The sequence below is a fragment of the Bactrocera neohumeralis genome, chromosome 4 (assembly GCF_024586455.1).
Source record: "Bactrocera neohumeralis isolate Rockhampton chromosome 4, APGP_CSIRO_Bneo_wtdbg2-racon-allhic-juicebox.fasta_v2, whole genome shotgun sequence".
Taxonomy (NCBI): Eukaryota; Metazoa; Arthropoda; class Insecta; order Diptera; family Tephritidae; genus Bactrocera; species Bactrocera neohumeralis.
The window spans coordinates 31,897,186-31,919,674 of record NC_065921.1 but is presented as its reverse complement, the minus strand read 5'-3'; the positions used below and the strand labels follow the sequence as shown (position 1 = coordinate 31,919,674).

At 35.5% G+C, this 22,489-nt stretch overlaps 1 protein-coding gene across 1 annotated transcript in view; it reads left to right on the top strand.

Annotated features, from left to right (window-relative positions):
• The window catches only part of LOC126756543 (uncharacterized), a 51,955-nt gene that overhangs the window by 15,421 nt on the left and 14,045 nt on the right, over window positions 1–22,489 (top strand). Inside the window, exon 3 of the mRNA XM_050469681.1 lies at window positions 20,066–20,956. Coding sequence (XP_050325638.1) covers window positions 20,066–20,956 — 891 coding nt within the window. The remainder of the gene's footprint in view (window positions 1–20,065; window positions 20,957–22,489) is intronic.

The following is a 22,489-nucleotide window of genomic DNA, read 5'->3' as shown; positions in this document are numbered from 1 at the left end:
TGCTCCCACAGGCCCATATGGCAACTTTCTTTTCCTTGTCGGAGATCCACGTGCCAGCATTTATGTTTTTATATTGCTCACACACTATCGCCACATCTATCTTTTTTCGAATACTGTTTGTTTCAGCAGCTCTTGGGCCGCTTCGCAGTGGTTTAGGTTGATTTGAACAACTCTCATTTTGTCTTTTTACACGCAGCTTGATATAGTGGACACTTCCAGCTTCCGATCCGGTGTCCGGTCTCTTTTTTCCCGCTGCTTTTGCATGCTGCACACGATGGGCCTTTGTCACATTCCTTTGCGAAATGTCCCTTTTCACCACATTTGGCACAACATGTACTTCGATCTTCCTCACTGGTACATGCCCTCGCCAGATGACCGTATTCCAGGCACCTGAAACACTTTCTGAGGTTCGGCTTTTCCCTTATTCTGCAGACCACCCATCCAATCTTGAGCTTATGAGCTTCAAGCAGCAGTTTTGAGTCCGCAGCGGGAAGGCTGATGACTGCCGTCTGCGTGCCCGCGTATGCCTGTCTGATGGTTTTGATGGCATTAACGTCAAAGGAACTCAGCTCTTTAATTTGTGAGCGTATTGCCACCGCTATGTCCTCTTTGGTGGTGATTTCGTCCAGGTCTCTGATCTCCACTGTTAACTCGTGCACATATGAGCATGCAAATATACATATGTGTTCATACATATGTACGTGTATGTATATGATTTTGTTTATAAATACATTCATATCCAACAAAAACACAGACGAAAATTAAACACCCACGAGGAAAAAAGACATGTATCTAAGTTATTTATTTATTTGTTCACATTTAAAACACAATTATTATTTGGCAGCGAGCCGTGTGTTTATTGTTGAAAACCAAACTTAGAATTAATTACAAAAATTATCGTGGATTATGACATCCACGAAAGACAACAGGACACCTCTCATAGAGAAATTTAGCAAATTGAGTCGTTTACTTAACACCACTGTTTGGTTAAGGCGATGGTTACCGAAATATCGCGGTTACAGGAACGATATAGTTTCTGTCGCAGATCAGCAATGGGCTTTACTTCTGCATATTCGACAAGCACAAGGTAATCATTTTCAACAAGAAATTAAGGCTCTTGAATTGCATTCCGGAATTGCGGGTCGCAATGAAATATTAGCACTCAATCCTTTCTTGGATGCAGACGGCATACTGAGAGTAGGTGGTCGACTCGCAAACTCCGACTTAAGTGAAGATCAGCGACATCAAACTATAATTCCGCGTGGGGCCCTGGCTTATTTACTAGTCGCTGATGCTCATACACGTTGCTTACATGGTGGTATACAACAAATGCTTCAGTTTCTTAGACAACGTTTCTGGCTTATAGGCGCACGGGCGCAAGTAAAGTCTTTCATCTGGGCCTGCACTACATGTCGTAGGCATCTTCAAATTATACAACGTCAACAAATGGCTTCGCTCCCGAAAGAACGTGTACTAGTGACCCCACCATTCTCTCGTAGTGGCTTGGATTACTGCGGGCCATTCCATGTACGTGTGGGAACGAATCGCGCTACCCCGACTACAAAATCCTATGCTGCCATATTTATTTGTATGGCGTCACGAGCGGTTCACATTGAGCTGGCAGAGGACTTGAGTACACAGGCATTTATAGATGTTTACGATCGTTTTGTTAGTCGACGGGGTATCTGTACCACCTTATACAGTGATAATGGAACACAATTTGTAGGGGTTAATCGTCAAATGCAGGAAGACTTAAAGGCTTGGGTAACAGCACATGCTCAACAACATCTGACAGCTGAAGGTACATGTTGGAAGTTCATAACACCTTCCGCACCTCATCACGGTGGTCTATGGGAGGCAGCAGTTCGTTCAGCTAAAAAGCATCTGCTGAGGATAATGGGCAGCCAGATGTTGCGTTACACTGAATTGTCTACTCTCCTGACTCGCATCGAGGCGTGTCTAAATTCGAGACCACTGATAGCTCTCTACGATGATCCTGAAGGAGGGATAGCTCTAACACCGGGTGACTTCCTGATCGGACGACCACTCAATTGTCGTCCAGATCCTCCATTGCCTGAAGCTCCAGAAAATCGTCTTCGATATTGGCAACGCCTCCAGAAAATGTTGGAGCATTTTTGGCGCCGCTGGCAATCCGAATATCTACACACTCTTCAGACCCGGAACAAATGGACTAGATCGGAACCCAATGTTCAGCGTGGAGATGTAGTTCTTATCTTCTTCTTCTTCTTAATTGGCGTAGACACCGCTTACGCGATTATAGCCGAGTTAACAACAGCAATAGTTCTTATACGTGGTGAAAATTTGCCACCATCGGTTTGGCGTATGGGACGGGTGATTGACGTTCACCCGGGCAGTGATGGGTTGGTGCGTACCGTGACGATAGAGTACAATACCAACCAGACATCATCAAATGGACTTCCTATTAAGCAGCGGTGTCAGCGACCGGTGCAGAAGTTATGCCGCCTAACAGGTCCCACCGAAGAATTACTGAACCGCGAGGGTTCAGCCGGGCAGGATGTTCAAGATTTAAGTTCTTTAAAATGCAGTCCTGCGCATAATTAGTAAGGACACAAACCAATACCAGTCAGCTGATTGCTGAATGCTGAATGATCAATATAATTGTATCCTTTTTTTAACGTTGTATTCGTAGACTAGTAGTTTCACTCTAGCTTAGTGAATGTAAATGTAATTTTACCATATTTCAACTATAGACATACCTATATGTATGTAGATATGTATCATGTGGCGTGATGCTACAATCCGTTAACCAAATATGTATTTAATGAGAAACTCAATAAAGAAGCGACCTATTTCGTAACAGACTGGTGTAGCAATCATACGAGCTTTTCAATTAGCGGAATTTTAGGACAAATCTTATACAAAAGCATTATTTTATTTTATTTTGTGTTATTTAACAAAACTGTTAGGTGAATAATCCCGTCATACCTCGTGTATACTTACTTATGTGACTAACTGTATGTATGTATGTATGTCGAAATAACTATTTCAATCAAAAGAGGCAAATATTTTCCACATATTTTTGCGGTAACAATTGCAACAGTTCGAGGTCATTTTTACATAATCATGCACATATGAGCATGCAAATATACATATGTGTTCATACATATGTACGTGTATGTATATGATTTTGTTTATAAATACATTCATATCCAACAAAAACACAGACGAAAATTAAACACCCACGAGGAAAAAAGACATGTATCTAAGTTATTTATTTATTTGTTCACATTTAAAACACAATTATTATTTGGCAGCGAGCCGTGTGTTTATTGTTGAAAACCAAACTTAGAATTAATTACAAAAATCTTCTTACGCCTAATTTATGCTAGCAAGTCACGTTGCACGTATAGGTGCATTGAAGTCGTTGTTGTTGTTGAAAAGCAGCACTGACGTTCTCAAGTAGCGGCGGCGCTGTATCGTCATTTACTCCGGATGCGCGTGTGGTGTCGTTTAACCGTGGGATAGCGACCGCTGTCCAAGTCGCATGCTTACGTAAGCTTTTACTGGTTGGTTATTTGTAAAAGCTATGTAAGCCAATTTCGGCGTATGTTGCGTTAACTTCTATATACATTTACGCACATAAGTAAATACATTATTAGTATTTATAAACAGATGCATACGTACGTATGTATGTACATATGGTCATGTTGAGAATGACACTCACAGAATGAAACAAATATTTGAATAACAATTAAAGTGGCTGCATTTGTTTGTGTTTGTCAACATTCTTCTTTTCATAATTCACGCCTGCCATACTAACCATAACAACTAAACACTAAAAACGGTAACAAGTTCACCCAGTCTAAACACTAAAGGCAACACTTAAAATTTTACTACTTAACCTCGGCTTTGTACACATCGCCTTTCCTTACTAATATGCCAGCTTCCTCTAATTTTCAGTAACCCCTTTCCTCATACATAAATGCAACGTAGCTTGTTCGTATACATTTGTACATACATATAAACACTTGTAAAAATGTGGGCATTGTTATGCCTAGGTGCTCAGCAGAGGTACGACTGACATTCTGTTCTACACGTACTTGAATGTTTTTTTTTTTTGTTTTGTTTTAGAATCTAAGAAAAAGATTTATAAAACGAAAAATAATGTAAAAGACAATAAAACGGAACTATTGTTCTGGAAAACCTCTAGCAATGGACTACATTTTCCCAAGTACAAGAGACCTTTGTGGTAAGGAAATCGAAGTAAGGACATAGGTAAAGTAAGTGGTGAGTAGACATGCGCAATCAAAAGTGGCAACATTGGCACCAACGCAGTGGAAAAGACAACAAACACAAATAACAATGATAACACTAGTTCATATACACATAGCAAACTCGCAGGGTTGGGAAACACCCAGTAAGCCACAGCTTGCTTCTACAAGTAGTTATGGTTACGTGGCAGATATACTTTCATATCGATATTACATTATTGTTTTTTTACTGTTATGATTTTTTATGACCACTAAGTGCAGTCGCGGCTTCGAAATTAAAATATAGTAACTGAAGGATTCACAGGGTTAAGGACAACTAGTAGTTAGCTAATAATTGTATCGTGTGTGTATATAATCAAATAAACTAAAAGAGCTGATGATCCTTTCAATATTACTATAGAGTCCTCTTCCAAAGAACTTTTGGAAATAATAAGAGACTACACTACATCAAACTCGAAGCAATAGCATAATTTAATTCCAACATCAAAATTAAATGATGAACCGTTACATAGTAACTAATGAAGCAAGTGTATAGTAAATTGAGAAACATTAACGGTTAAAATTCGAATATGCCGTTAATTGCTCAATGACGTAACTGTTTGGTATTAATTGATAATATTTTTTTCCTTGACTGTGTACTAAGTTTAATTAAACTTTTTTCAACGAATATCAATATTCATAAAATAAATGGATGCGAGATTTTTATCGTCTTTGATATTCATATTTAAGAATAATCAGTCTTTATTGCTAAACAGCTTTAAAGTTTAAACTGACGCAAACAAAAGAAAAAAGTTCTTGGACTGCGACGAACTGGTATGAATGTGGCATAACCTTTCTCTAGGTCTGAACCAGAAATTAGTTCGCATCTCACTGCGGGGTAGTGTGTAAACTTGGGCACACGAACGTCTAATACAAATAATCAGTAATTATTACATAGAGGTAGATATGTGTATACAACTTAAACATGCTCACTTATGAACATTGTGAGTATTTGCATTCTTTATATACATACATATGTATGTACATAGAAAAAGTTATGTTTTTATGTGTAAAAGAAACGGCAATCTTGAAATAAAATAATATCAATAAAGAAGCACAGATATGTTGGCTAGGCTAAATGTGTTTTCTCGAAATTTAAATAGCATACTATATTCTTTTTCTATAAAAAATATTATTGCGATTAAATCTTGACAACCCTTGGCGACATGAAACCGAACTTAATATACATACACACATACATACATATGTAAGTATTAGAGTGATTCAAAAAAAATTTTTTTTTTTTTTTTCGTTTGGTACTCGGAAAAATAGGTTCCTAGACACCTCTAAGAAAGCCTCTCCAAGCATAAGTTCTTAATTGTAACGGGAAGGTCCTCCTACATACATTTTTCTATTTTGTCTTATTATCAGATAGAAAAATTTTTATCTCGCTTTCAACTACTTGAAAAAATATCTTGTTTCTTAGATTTTGTAGGAAATTGAATGCTCTACAAAAAAGGTCTGCACTATTTTTTCGTGAACCCAACCGTTTGAAAGATATTAACGGTTGAAGTTGATTTTAGTGAAAATTTTTTTATTTCTTATGAATTTTATAACTCAATGAAAAAATTCATTAGGAATGATGAAACTCATAGGTTTTTGGAGAGGCTTTCTTAGAGGTGTCTAGGAACCTATTTTTCAGAGTACCAAACGAAAAAAAAAAAAATTTTTTTTTGAATCACCCTATTAAGTATGTATAAATTTTTTACCGGATAAATACTAAAAAATTGTTCGAAGTTTGAGCTTATTTAGTTAAAAAACATGAATACACCCAATATGTATTACTATTTAATATTATACGTAAAAAATATTATTTTAGAAATTCTATTTTTAAAATTGGTTTTTTTACAGTCAGGATAAAGCTTCCGCTGTTCTTGTATGCAGCGTGAATAAATTGCTTTGCTTCTCTTCAAATGCAATGAAACCGTGAAAAGCATCATTTTGAAAACTTTTTCTTGATATTTTTATACATATAGCCAACCAGCGGTTAACGGATAATTTTTGGTTACACTTTCAGTCATTTTGTTATTTTAGTTTCTTGGTCTGCGTTATTATCAAATAATGATAAGAGAGATTTTTCATCCTTCAAGCCTTGCGCTTCGTCTTTTTTGCTTTCAGATCTATAAATCATATTTAGTCATATATGTACACACTTATGTATGTCAACTTTGACCTTAGTAGTCATAAGCAATTTCAAATTTTAATTTTTTTTATTCCGAATGTGATTTTGAGAATGATGTGATGTGACATGAGCTCCCGTAAGTGGTAGCAATAATTCCACAAACTATGTTTTTTGCTAAATATTTTTATTTATTAAAAAATCATGTTTGGGGCTTACATATCAGTTTTCAATAAGCTTAAACAAAATCGATTAAAAATTACATTCCATATTGCTCATTTTGCTTACCAACTCGCGCCCCAGCACCTACAAGATTATCTACCTCAAGATTTCCAAGGCGAAAACATGGAAAGTTTCTGAAATAATTCAAATTATGCCATCAATTTATACAGCTTTCATTGACTTCGAAAGAAAAATCCTGATAAGGCGCTTTTACAGTCAAAATGCATTGGATGAACAAGCAAATATAAATTAGTCCTGCCTTATCATTATTTTTCATTTACAGTTGAGTTCTAAAATGAGGTATTTTCAGTGCGTCGATCTCAAAGTTTTCAATTTTTTTCTCTATCTAAAAATATCACTGAGAGCTCAATTAGTTCCGCCTTTGCCTATTCACTCCCTGATGAGTTTTCTAATCTTGGTACAGCTTTTAATTTTCCTTATTTCCATATGAAATAACTACCGGAAGACATTTTTTTTATTTATAGTTTAGACCAAAGTAAAGGTCAATTTCATTCTAATTGAGCGGTAAGCCGCGCGGGCGGATTGCATTAATTTAGATATTCTTCTTCTTTATTGGCGTAGACACCGCTTATGCGATTATAGCCGAGTTAACATCGCGCCAGTCGTTTCTTTTTATCGCTACGTGGCGCCAATTGTATATTCCAAGCGAAGCCAGGTCCTTCTCAATTTGGTCCTTCCAACGGAGTGGAGGTCTTCGTCTTCATCTGATCCCCCCAGCGGGTAGTGCGTCGAATACTTTCAGAGCTGAAGTGTTTTCGTCCATCCGGACATCATGACCTAGCCAGCGTAGCCGCTGTCTTTTAATTCGCTGAACTATGTCAATGTCGTCGTACATCTCGTACAGCTCATCGTTCCATCAAATGCGGTATTCGCCGTGGCCAACGCGCAAAGGACCACAAATCTTTCACAGAACTTTTCTCTCGAAAACTCGCAACGTCGACTCATCAGTTGTTGTCATCGTCAAGGCCTCTGCACCATATATCAGGACGGGAATTATGAGTGACTTATAGAGTTTGGTTTTTGTTCGTCGAGAGAGGACTTTGCTTCTCAATTGCCTACTCAGTCCGAAGTAGCACCTGTTGGCAGGATATTGTACAGGTATATTTGAAAAGATATTTTCAAGGATTTCTTACGACTTATTCTTCATACGGTTTGTTAGAAAAACGAAAATCATTATATGAAGTATATGAGAGTTGGGGATAGGAGCGATTTGGTTTGATCTATTTTTGCCAATACCAGATATTATTAGCATGCCACATACTAATAAATTATTCAAACCAAATGTTCGAAAATCCTGAAGTTAGTTATATGGGAGCTAGGTCAAGATACACTGCTATGATCATTTTCATTGAGATAGATTTGGTTGAAATTGGTAGTAGGGGTCTTGAGATATGCGATTTTACCTAAAATTCGGCGGTGCTCCGGCCGTCGTCCAATTTTACCCCTGCTCTTATAAACCCCCTTATATGTATAGTATGTACCATCTCTTGTGTGCAATTTGTTTCTGTCGTATGTAGTTAATGATTTATCGCACTTTTAGTTGGTTTTAACCGACCGTTATATGCGGAGTTGATGGAGTTATCTTCCGATTTCATCCATTTTCACAGTGTTGATAGAAATACTTAAGGGATTTTTCTCTAGTAAATTTGGTTATTCTGTTGATTTAGGAGATATGTAACTTAAACTTCATTCTTTCCAAGAAATACGTGTATCACGTTTCAATACGAGAATAGAAGAGAAACACGTAATTTAGAATTAGTAACGAAGATACTTACCTCAATTAAAAAATGTTATCTGTTAGAGATCGATCGAGAACATTTGAGCCAAGTATAGGTACTGTTCGACGGATACATTTAAATACTGTACTGAATACATATCGTACAAATAAATCCTCTAAAATATCTGACAAATAGCATGATTAAAAGGAAGTTCAAAGGCTGTACAGTCATACCCCCGACTTAGGTGGGTTTAAGCGACCTACACGACGGTCAAATTCGAGTAAATCGTGGTTCAACTTTCCACGTGTTGTAGTAGAATCGCCTTCTTCATTAGAATCTAATTTTTCTAAATTTTGTAGCCCCTTTTCAATGGAATTGAGTCATTCTGTTAAGTTTGCAATTTTCAGTTGATTTACCAATTCAACTGGGTCTACCGAATTTATTTGTTCAATGTCTTGCTCATGCTTATGCATTGCTATAACCTCGTCAATTGTTAGCTCTTGATTTTGTGAAACTAGCATCTTTTGAACGTTATCATGATCGACGTCTAAATTTAATTGTTTGGCGATATCGACAAAATCCTTCTATTAGGCTATCGATCTGAAACTGATTATCGTTGGGTTTCAGAGGTGAGTTGCGGGAATATGACTTGCTGCATTATAAATTATTAGCATCACTTTAAATGGGATTTCTTTCAATTTGGAGTTACGTGCGCCTTCAGGAATAAAATGATGGCCAAACCAGTCTTCAAAATAAAAATGTCACACAAGCTTTCGCATTAGACTTCCAAATGATATGTAAACCAGTATTCGATTTATTTTTTAAGTCTCTTGGATTTTCTGAGCGATCAACAAAGAGAGGTTTTAATTTACAATTTCAAACTACATTCGCACCAATTATAACTGTAAATCGATCCTTGCCGGCTTTGAAACCAAGAAAAGTTTTCTGTTCTCGCACAATAAGGGCTCTTTTGGACGTTTTCTTCCAAAAAAAAATGCCGCTTTCATTTAGGTTGAAAATGGTTAGTCGTTTTCTGGTTTTCTGGACAGAGAGCTGCAGCTTCTTTATCTACGCTTAACGCTAGTGCAATCAGCCCAGACCTTTTTTGATATCCGACTTTCCTCCTAACTTTAAATCATTTAGGTTGTTCAAAATATTTATTGTATTGTATTTTTATGAAGTTAAATGAATAAGCTTTCTTAAAATTAATATATGTAGTTGGTCCTTGGTCCAAACCTCATATCCGTAATATAATCAATACCGATCTTCTGGTTGGCGTTTTGCACATCAACTCCATATATTAATTTTAGTCTCTTCGATTGAATTTATGCCTGATATATCCCATTTGAGGATGACTATATATAATTTTATACAACTAGTTGCGTTTACGACCTATGATCTAAGCTAGTAAGTTACAAATTTTATTGTAATCCTTATTGTAATCGATTTATTGGAACAATGAATGTTGAATTCTTTCGCAACATAGTTTTGCCAACACCAAAGAGTATTTCCCCGTGTTTAATCCTACCAGGTTGTAAGACTATGAAATGTTCGGTTGCAGCAGATCTTAGCACTTCCTTATTTGTTAAAATAAAATTCTCAAAAATACAAGAAATAAGAGTAAATTTATTTTCAAACTAGAAATCAACTGTCTAAACCTTAACGAGATAAGTTTTAAATATGCCGATAATAAAGAAAGTATCTAAATACTATATGAGAGAAAAGATTTATTGGTTGTATTATATTTTGCGTTTTGGTTAAGTCTATTTTCTTCGCTATATTTGGCTATTCTCCTTTTTTAAACAGCTCATTCTTTTAAGGGGGTATTCTGGTCTGGGAATTAGAAAAAATCGATTTTTTTGCATATTTTGAAAGTTTAGACTTTCAAAAATATGACCTTGGAAGGATTTTGCAAAATTCGGCTTATTTTCGGAGATACAGCCTATTTTGTGACGTGGCGTCCGTGTTCACTAGAATTGTCTCCTAAACTTTAAACGCGTTTTTCTCGAAACTGACCTTTTCGGAACGATACCCACGATTTCTCAAGTTGTACTGTATCGATTTACTTTAAATTTTTATAGAGTCTTCTTTATAGGCTTGTCTATGGTTGGAACTAGCCCCATCACCAATTATTTTTAAAAAAATCGAAATAGTCAGGAAAAGTGATCCAAAAAAACTTTTTTTTTCAGGCTGTCGCCATTTTGTGATAAAAATTGTTCCAACTTTTCCGTAGTTCCGGTCATTGTGACATTATTCTAGATTAATAATCTTTTTTTTGGTTTCAGATAACTAAGAGGGTTGAAATCATGGGTATGGTCGCGTGGAAATTTTTAGAGACCCCCCACTTCGTCAGCTCATAATTTTAGAAATTTTTTACTTTTTTTAGTTTTTAATTTTTAATTTTTTTCTGTACTCTTCTAAAATTAACAAATAACTAATAAAAAATGGATAGTAAAAATATTAATTGCCTTTTTTTAACGACACTTTAAAAATTACCTGAAATTCATGCTTCTAGACCAGAATACTCCCTAAATTGAGAAAAAATAAAGGCTGCTCTTATTTTCTTCTGGGATACGGCTACAATCGAGCACAGATCAAGCTCAGGTAAAGGGATTTGGATAAATTTATCAATCAAGTTTCATATTTAGTTATTCAAAATTATTTTGTAATTTAATAAAATTTAAATCAAAATTAAGTGAAATCAATTTATACATATTTAAGAACTGCACTAAATCGGATAGTCGCGGACTTTACTAAATGTTTTTTGTTTACTATTTCAAACTGAACAAGGACAGATAAAGAATGAAACGTATTATCTTTTTAATATTAATTCCGAACCCTATGTTACATGATGTTAACAAAATCCTGCAAACCTTGCCCAATTTTGGGCTCATGTGTCTTAAATTAATTTAGGCAAAATTGAATATATGAAACCTATTTTCTGGAGAACCAACGACTCAGTAGGCCTTGAAATGTTAAGGCGCTTTACGTTAATAAAGTTGAAATTGGAAATGTCGGCGTGAATGTGTGGCAAATCAAGCGATTCAAGTTTTTTATTAGTGTGATGACAATAGTTTCAGCCGTTATGAATCTGTCGACTACCAACTAGATATCAGTGGTAAAGGGTCAATAATGTCTACATGAGGTTTTTCTGTTGTGTCACTGAATTTTAAATATTTGGCAAGGTATGCGCTATTTGCAGAAAACTGTATGTAGGAGGACCTTCCCGTTACAATTAAGAACTCATGCTTGGAGAGGCTTGCTTAGAGGTGTCTAGGAACCTATTTTTCAGAGTACCAAACGAAAAAAAAATTTTTTTTTTATCCCCCTTAATATGCATTGATGTTTGACGTTGAATATCTCGTAAACGCTTAACTTAATCGAAAAATCATATGAGACCATTTTTATAGAGCAGTAAATTTCCTACAAAATCGAAGGAACAATATATTTTTTCAAGTAATTGGAAGCGAGATATAAATTTTTCTATCTGATGATAAGAAAAAATAGAAAACTGTATGTATGTAGGAGGACCTTCCCGTTACAATTAAGAACTCATGCTTGGAGAGGCTCTCTTAGAGGTGTCTAGGAACCTATTTTTCCGAGTACCAAACGAAAAAAAAAATTTTTTTGTTTTGAATCACCCTAATGTATATGTATGTAAATTGGAAGACGTAATGAAGGAAGAAAAGCAAAATGAATCGAACACTTACTTGTTGATGAGCTGCTCGCTGCGCTGATTAAGTTTCTTTTAATACCTTGAATGTTAACGTGATCCTTTAGTTCATGGAATTGAAAACTCGTAGTTTACATTTTTTATGTTACGATTATACTGAGTACGTGCTGTTCCCAGTATAAAACTTTGATAAAAACTTGGAACGTAACGCATATCCTATTGGCTTTCAGATGGTTGGCGAATTCCCATCGGGATTCGAACACAGTTTTGGCGATCTTAAATTGTTCCATTGTTAGGTGACGTGTTTTGACATTCACTGGTGTCACGTATGTAATTATAAGTACATATGTCGGTAGTTTATAGTTTTCGGGATCGGCTTATTTCGCGATAGCGCGAATAGCTCTTTCCTGTTACATCGTGTGTTTGTAACTTCGTTATTTGGCAATTAGTGGTCCACACTACTACTATTTTACTAGTCATGTATTAAAAACAAGTAAGGAAGGGTTAAGTTTGGGTGCAACCGAACATTTTATACTCTTGCAACTTGCAGGAATTAAAGCCAGGGAAATACCTAAAGGTGAAAAAGGTCAAACAGAAGATCGAAATTCAAGCAATTTTATATATACATACATATGTATACTATATACATATAATTTATTAACTGACCGACATAAGGTATGTTAGAAAAACGAAAATCTATATATGTAGTATATGGGAGTTGGGGAGGTATCGACCCGATTTTATCTATTAACTATTATCATGCCACATACTAAAAATGTTCCCTGGGTTTCATTAAGGTACTGCACATACAATCTCTCCAATCATATGGAGTCGGATATTAGAAAATCCTGATATTAGTTATATGGGGGCAAGATCAATCTTCCGCCCAATTTTTTATCATAAGGTGGAGCACTCTTAAGGCTTTATTCGTGCTAAATTTTATTCCGTTATATTAATTGCTTTCTGATTTGTGTACTGTAAAGTGAAAGAAACAGATGGAATTTAAAATGCGTACTGTTACATAGGGATGCAAGAAGAATGCGAACTAAATTTGGTCGAAATCAGTTGGTCCCGAGATAAGGGATTTTACCAAAAAGTGGCCGGGGCCATGTCCACATTCCAATTTTCACACCGGCTTCCATAAAGCCTTCTCATACCATATCGGGTGAAAAATTGTATGTCTTTGGCGTATTTAGCTACTCGAGTGGAGTGAGCGGGCTTATTTTCCGATTTCCATCCATAGGTAGGGATTTTTCTCGAACGAATTTGGTTATTTCATTGGTTTAGGAGATATGTACCTTAAACTTCTTAGAGGGCAGCGTCACACCCATTTTTTTTTTTTTTCAAATATATCCGATGGTGTGATTACGCCCATTTACGAACTCTCAATTTGTTTTTACTAAGGAACGCCCATACCAAGTTGCACAAAGACATCTCAATTTTCATTCAAGTTACAGCTTTCACGAACGGACAGACAGTCACCCGGATTTCAGCTCGTCCTGATCATTTATATGCTATATATATAACCGTATATCGATAGGTGAACAAAACTATTATACTTTGTAGCAACTTTTTGCAAGAATATGAAAAGAAGGCCAAGATTTAGTTTCAATACTTTTTGACTTAAATTGTAAGTTATGGATTGTTTTGGCTGGTAGTTACAGGAATTTGCGATATATTATCAATGAGAAAATATTTATACATACTTACATAGATCTAGAGGCTTTTAATGAGAATACGAACTATTTTATTCTGTTGAAGTTGGCAACCCCTTGGCCTAATTTTTTAATATTTTATATACCATAAAGTGGTCTGGGAGCTTAGATATATGTATATTTAATTCTGCTGTCTTCTACTTCTTTTTTACAATGGGAATACCAAGATCTTTACGGATATTTTCGTTACGCATGTACCATGGTGAACACGTGATTGTTTTAAGCATTTTTGATTGGAACCTTTGTATTAGATCAATATTAGTTGCACAGGTCGTACACCACAGTTGAATGCCATACATCCAAATCGGCTTTATGGCCGCATTATATAAAAGCACTTTGTTGTCTAGGCTAAGTTTGGAGTTTTTATTTAAAAGCCAATTTCACTTTGCAGCTCTAATCTTCATACATGTTATTTTACTAGAGATGTGTTTTCTCCACGTGAGCCTTCTATCTAGGTGAATACCAAGATATGTATGTTACTTCGTTCGCTTGGGGTACTAAAATATTGTTTATTTTTACTGCCGGGCACATCTTTGGTCTTAGCGAAAATGTAATATGCTTACACTTCTGTTCATTCACGTTTATACGCCAGTTCGCTAGCCACTCTTCGACAGAACTTAAATGCTTCGCTAATATTCGTGATGCTAAAATGTGGCATTTGTTACGGCCACTACAGCTGTGTCATCCGCAAAAGTTGAAGTTAATACATTATTAGCTGTTGGAAGAGCTGCTGTATATATGATGTATAGTGTTGGGCCTAAAACACTGCCCTGGGGTACACCAGCCCTTGTCTGTCGTTCATCAGATATGAAATCTCCCACTTTTACCATCATTTCTATTTTTTAAGTAAGACTCCAAGGTTTTATACAATTCTAGATGTAGAATTTTTTTAATCTTATATAAAAGACCTTCGTGCCACACCTTATCAAACGCCTGAGCTAGATCTAGAAATATTGCTCAACAGTACTCGCTGTGCTCAAATGCTTTCCTTATCTTGTTAGTAATTCTATTTACTTACTCTATTGTGCCATGTTTTGCACGAAAACCGAATTGATGCATTGCTATTGTATTATTTTCATGGAGAAAAGGAGACATCTTTGATAGTAATACTTTTTCAAATACTTTTGAAAGACAGTGTAGAAGACTGATTGGTCTGCATGAAGACGGCTGTGTTAAGTCTTTCCCAGGTTTATCTATCAAGATAATCTGCGACTTTTTCCATGAAATTGGATAGTATCCGAAACTAAGAATTGCATTGAAGAGCAAAGAGAGCACCTCGAGCGGCTCTTTAGCTGTGTAGGGTAAGATTGACAGCTTAAAGCTGTTCTTTGGCAAATTGGGTTGAAATACCTTTTCAAGGTGATTTGCAAAGCAATTAGCATTTTCCTCGTCACTTCGAGCCCAATTTCCACCCAAGTCTCGTATAGGCATGTTGAAGTCAGTTAGTGGCTTCATGGACTTATGGGCTTTCCAAAGGGAATTTTGCTTGTTTGAGTTTGGACACAGCTTCTTTATATGCATTTCGGTGTTGAATTCTTCCTCACGTTTAAGCGCTTTTTTTAATTTACGCACAGCAGATTTAAATTGAAGCTGAGTGGAAGGGGAACGATTTATCTGCCATTCACGTCTTGCACGCCTTTTTTCATTTACAAGCATTTCAATTTCTCTACTAGAGATTTTTCTGAAACCAAGCGGCTTATAGCTTTTGTTTGGTGTTGCTAAGACAGCTGCGCAGTCTGCGTACTTGAAAAGTTTTAGTCCGATTTCAACAACTTTTGGGTATAGAATTAAATACCTTTAAAACACGGGCTTATTTTTCGATTTGTAGAGTTTTACTCTAATACATTCACTGAGGTTTGATCTGTATGCTGAGAAGTGAAGTAATCACATGGAATTGGCTGTTAAGTTTAATGCTTGTGGCGTATTTATCGCCTTCTCAGTAGTTTTCAACATAACCGTTATATGGGGAGTGGTCTTGGTTATTATTTGATTTTATCCATTTTTCATAGCGTATGAAGATATGCTAAAAAGACTTTCTCTTTACTTTGTAGATATAATCTTTTCGAGCTTTTCGAGTAATAAATAAATGTAATTTGAACTTTGCGCGTACTTATTTGATTTACTATTCAAAATCAAACTTCTAAATAATTACTTAACATTTGTTATATCGCATATCAACTATTTATATATGTATGTATGTATTTCTTATATAAAATAAATTTCTTAAACTGCGACTAAAATAATGATAATTTTGCTTGTTTTAAGCCTTTACCTGCAAAGGCCCACAATTTGTTTGGCTGAATGCCAAGTAAATTCCAACGTTTAAATATTAGAAAGTGCAACAGTAGTGTCATTTCAGGAGACATAAGTGACGTTTTGGGCCAACAATCAAGAAAAGTGACGATAGCCTCAGGAGGCATTCGTGACATGTTGACGTTCGTGTGAAACAGGCAATTGCATGCGTCTTTTACATAGACGGTCACATCTGTATGAAGAGGCGGCTATTACTCTTTTCATACATATACATATGTAAGTATGTATACCAACAGTAAGAGAAGTTGGCAGTCATGTCTGTAACCTGAACAAGGCATTTTTAGCAACATCATTCAAAAAGTTGTGTCTCAAAAGCACTACAAGTGAATATTCTGCCGTAAGGGCATACACATGCGCATATATAGAATAAGAGACAGCAAAGAAGGCCTAAGTTCAAATTTTGCTAAATATTACTTACTCGCAATTTGTAAGAATTAAAGATAAGAGAGATACATATTTGCAAGTCTCTGTAAAACGGTTTTATATAAAATGGTGGGTCAGGTGAATTTAATTCAAAATGAGTCCAACAGAAATTGCTATATTAAGGGATCGTCTCAGTGTGACCCTACGAAAAATCACTGATTTTCGCTATTTTTTAATATTGAAATTAACTAATCAGTCAAATATTTTTATAAAAAAAATACATTCATAGCAAATACAAAAATATTTTTTTATGTTTATTTATTGGGTGTATAATAGTTAAATAAATTGTTGAAATGACACGTAAAAAAAGGTCCTGTACCTTGTTCACGATTGTGGCCACAATTTCTAAAACAAATTTTTCAAAGAGATTATTAATTTGTAGTCGGCCTATGGAGGGTTTTAACAAATAGTATCGATTTTTGGCCTTTTTTTCGACAGATTTTCGTAGAAAAAAATAGGAAGACTTCAAAAAAAGCTTCCGTTAAAAATGTTATCTCTAAATTGGAACTCGAAATCTTCAAATCTCTTCCATTGAGAGTGGAAACCGTTTCGAAGAACACCATTCTGAGAAAAACGCGTTTAGTTTGGAGGTCGCTATGTTCCCCACCCTGTTGCCTTTCCACAAGAAACGCTGTGGCGACCATAATAATTTGAATTACGATTTCAAAATTTGAGGGAATATATATTTTTTATATTTCCGATAATGCAACAAAAAAATCGATTTCTTGAAAATTTTACGCTGAGACGATCTCTTAATATAGTTACATTTACTCGCATTTGTTTAAAAGCCTGACCTGGAAGACAGAATTAATATTACTTCTTATTCATAAATCACCTTCCCGATACATATGTACATACATATATGTATATCGGTTTGTTGAGTACAACTTAGTCTAAAATTGCAATTGAGATTTGAAGTCAGCCACGTTGCATCAACCCATCAAATTGACTCGTTGGTCGCACTGCTACTCAGAGTGAGTAGACGTATTTATTGCATTTATTTGTAACGCGGCATCATTAAACATACATATAGTATATACATATGTAAGTATGTAAATAAACTGAACTGCATACTTTTGGATACCCAGAATACTGAATATTTGCGGCGTACTTAATCCCTGCCTTATCATTAAGGTTAATAGGCTCTTAAAATTTTAGTCGTGAATAGAAGTAGTATTTGCTTATGTGAATGTTATCTACAGAAATAAATATGTATGCAAGTACTATACATGAAAAGTTTCCATCATAAAATGGAAAGTAGGTACACATACCAACATGAACATATAGAAAACATAGAACCGGGTCAAAAAAGCGAAAAATTCTGTCGGATTTGTGGGATGTAAATACTCCTTTGCCGTGTACGAACGTTAAGAGCAAGTCGAAGGAGAATAATTTTTACAAATATTTCGCTTATTTATGCCTATTCAATGATGAGCGGGGAAGAGGATGCGCTGAAAGAATGCAACTTCCATACAAAACATGACTATATCTCGTAACGTGCCCAATTAAAGGAAGCTTGTTTCAAACATAACCTACAGGGGTGCACGACTTTTTTTTAATTTTAGGTTGGGTTACTCCAGCTGGCCATCACGCCTTACATACACCTTCATGCCCTTGTTATGCCAGATGGAAGCTCATTATTAGCACCAGCTGAAGTTTACGTTGTGCAAGATATTTGCTAAGTTTAACAGAGACTAAGAATTGCGAATGTCATAGAACTCCTATCTAAGCCGAGTTCTAGAAAAGGCCAAGCAGAAGTAGAGTACGTGTTCCAGCGTCGCTGTCATGCCTACTTCTCCGCACTGAAGAAATTTCGTTTAGCGTAAAGAGCCCAAGGTAATCATTAATACTATGTTCGGACCGACAACGAAAACATGTTTTCGTGGGAAAAACTGGTTTTCGTCCATGTAAAATCTGTCAAACGAAAACACAGTTTTCGCTGAAAACTACTTGAAAACTTACATCCACTCATTATAATCGGTGCCTGCTCTAGTTTAATCGATGTCTTTGGAAGACATACAAGGTCCGTCGCAAAAGAAACAGAACTTTTTAAATATAACTGTTTCTGGTGGCGCCACCTATTGGTGGGTATATGAAATAAAAAGTTTGATCTCTTGTTGATATTTCGTAAAAATTTCAAGACAATTGGATAACTACTATCGATGTTTTCGATCAAAAAGTGACAGCAGCTTTTGGTCATCGGTCGTAAAATGCAAAGAGCAAATATTAAATTCCGTTTTAAACTCGGGAAAACGTTTACTGAAACATTTCAAATGATGAAAAAAGTTTATGATGATCAGTGCGTATTCCGTAGTAATGTGCATGAGTGGTTTAAGCGATTCCAAGAAGGTCGTGAGGACCTCTGTGACGATCAGAAGTCGGTCGTCTTCAGAAGTCAAAAATAAAGACAATGCTGATTTGTTTTTACGATTCCGAGGGTATTGCACACCGAGAGTTCGTCCCACCTGGCCAAACGATTAATGCTGTGTTTTACCTTGGTGTTATGAAGCGTCTTATGTCACGCATTCGTCGTGCTCGACCACAATACCGTGAGGTAGGGTCCTGGCGCCTGTTGCACGATAACGTCACTGATTTTTTGACAAAACACTCCATATTAACCATTAATCACTCCCCTACTCACCTGATCTGGCACCCTGTGATTTTTACCTATTTGGAAAACTTCATTTGCCCATGAAAGGACACTGGTTTAAGGACATTTCAGCTATCCAAAAGGCGATGACCGATATTCTCAAGAGCATTCCGAAAAATGACCTTCAACACTCATTTGAAATGCTGTATCGAAGCACAAGGAAACTACTTTGAATAAAAAAATATAACTTTTGAAAAATATTAATTTTTTGTTGTTTTTTTAACAGTCCTGTTTCTTTTGCATTTTTACATACAATTTATTTTTCGACAATATTGCAACCGTGCGCGCCTATTCTCAATGGCATCCATGGCAAGTTGACGCAAATTACAATCATATTTTTACAATTTTCTCGTGTTTTGGTGTTTTTGCTGTAAAATGGAAAATGTAATTACATTGAAATATAATATTGTATTGTTTGATTATTTTAAAATGAATTGATTAAATATTTACAAAAAAAAAAGCTATCACGGATAAATGAAGAACAGCTGACTTGTTGCAATATTGCCACGGTGCGCTCATTTAACCCCAGTTGCCATTTTGCCACTATTACTAAAGGCCATATTAAATGAGTACACTTATTATTTTTGAAAAAAAGCTAAGCATGTAAGATCGTAAAGTGGAAGACTGTCGAATATAAAATATTATATATTAATAATGATAAAAATGCAAACATCCATGTTGTCGCTCATTTATGGATGTAATATGTATGTATGTATTATACGTACAAAACATACATATGTATGCACGCTTTTGACATAACTGACCTACATACATACATACATATGTTTAAGTATGGGTATTTATTAAGATGCAATGGTATACAATGTACACAAATTAAGTACTTTCTTACTAAAAACTGTAACTAGATAATTTTAATTTAATTTAATTATAAAATAATTTTCATTGTGTTTATTTTCAGGGTCAATGCTCTGCTGGTACATTACCAGTAGCATGGGTTGATGAGGGTCCCGGCCCTCCAACTTGCCCAATTTCGTGTGAAAAATTAAAGATGAGTACAGTGACGAAATTGAAAACTAAATCGTATAATAATAACAGTAATCTAATGAATAATTATAAAGTAAATATTAAGACACCTATTGGTAACCTTAAGGATACCGCAACAATAATGAAAGTTCGTCGCGACTTAAATAAATGGAATAGCAACGACAGCAATCAAACTTCTTATGGTGACGAAATGTCGATTAGCACAAAAATATTGAAACAGTCCGAAAAGCAAATGCTCTCTACTTCACCTATTCAAGCAAGTTTGTTTCAAGATCAGCCACCCGATTTCCGCAAACGAGAGAATCAGGCTAACAAGAATTTTGTGAAAAGTAATACAAATGAGGGCGAAACTCGAGCATCATTTGAATATCCCGACCATAACCCAGTTGGATTAAAATACAAAAAAAATGCTGCCCTTGTATTCAACAACAAAGAAAAGAAAGAATATTTCGATTACAGAGAGCAACAACAGCAACAGAAGGAACAACAGTGCCTTGATTACTTGGGCGATACAGAGGAAACAAGTCCGGCTCACTTGTGTACATTCAAATCGCCCGGCGAATTGGCGGATCGACTGCGTTCACTACGTTTACGGCATTGTTGTGAGCGCAATGTCTTTAGCGCCCTACACACTCTCGCTTTAAATGCCACCCTAAGTGGTGGAGTAGAATGCGTTCGCACTCTCATGGATGTTATGGACTTAGATCTATTGGCTACTCGCATCACTTGTGAACTAGCGGAAATTCTTTTTCGCTTCGATTGCCGTCAAGTGTATTCATTAATTCACCAATGTGAGGATTGTAAAGTAAGTTTTTCTACTTAGCTTCACATTTTCGAAAAATTGTATGTAAACATGTTATGAAGATAATTTAATTACGATTTCAAAATCAAGTTTCAACTTAAGTTACTATCACCTTTAATAGATTGAAAATATTGCGTAAATAATACTGAAAATATCGTAAAAAATACGCCACGTAAAAACCGCTTACAGTTTGGAAATGAAAACATTACTACTTAATTTTTATTACTTGAACTACATATGTTTGTAATACAAAATTAGCGCACTTTTCTACACCTTCTACACTACATTTTGGAGCCTTTCGCCCGAGGACAGCTGACATTTACTTTGCTTTTAAATTATTTCCATAAAATTAATTAAGAAAGAGTAAAATCTGAATATCTGTCTGAGCAAAAAACCTAACTTCGTTTAGGTATGAGATTTTAGGTAATTTTGATTTCAGAACATAAATAGAGTTAGAATCTCAATGTCATAACAGTACCAGTTTTGAACAAGCTGGCGCGCTATGACACGACACGATTTCCCTCAGTTGTTTCGTTGATAACACCTCAACTTACATAGTACATACATAAGTGTGTATGTATGTATTAAACATAACTTTAGGTCATATATAATGGTTAATACTGTTACATATTATATTCATATATATTCCTAACTAAGCACAAAACGTTGTGAATATTCATGTGGAAAAATTTTTTCGTATATTTTGGTTTTATGTGTATTTTTATGCATATTATTTACACAAATATTTTTTGGATTTCCCTAGTGAAATATTTCCCTTCGTTTATTGCGTAAAGAGACTCTTCGTTTCCAATACAATATAACATTTTCCATTTGCTATGTTTCGTTCACTATTCCAGTCCGTTTTCTTTCACTGTCAGCGATAGTACTCGTATTTCTTCGTGTTCCTATTCGACTCTCAACAGCTCTCACATTGCGACATGCACACAAATGTATGAGCTTATTCCAGTGAGCCTGAAGCTTTAGGCGCTGAATTCCAATTCATCTGCATGCTTCGCCACGATATTTTAATGAGAACAAGTCAGAAAAAAATTCTTTCACAAATTTCGTGTGCCATTAATCACGAAGAGATTTTTCCTCTCATACAATTCTATTCGAGAGTTCACTTGTATAAGGGTTGGTCGTCGCCAAATTCTGCACTCGTATTTTCGAATACATAAATACAATACTCGTAGATATAGACCTTGCTTAACACGTGCTATGTTAGTTTTCGGACCTCTCTGATGGTATTTCATTGAAAAATTAAAGTTCTCTTATGTAGCATAGTATGTACTCGTACCTACCTGGTTATATTCATTAATCCCTCGTCTATGTATTTGAGTACATATGTATATGTATGTATACATATGTATGTAATACCTGTAATACCTCTAATACAAAAGATTCCATACAAGAATTAGCTTTTGATCGGTCGATTCGAATGGCGACTATATACAATATTGGTCCGATCTGAACTATACATACAGTTAGTCACATAAGTAAGTATACACTAGGTATGACGGGATTATTCACCTAACA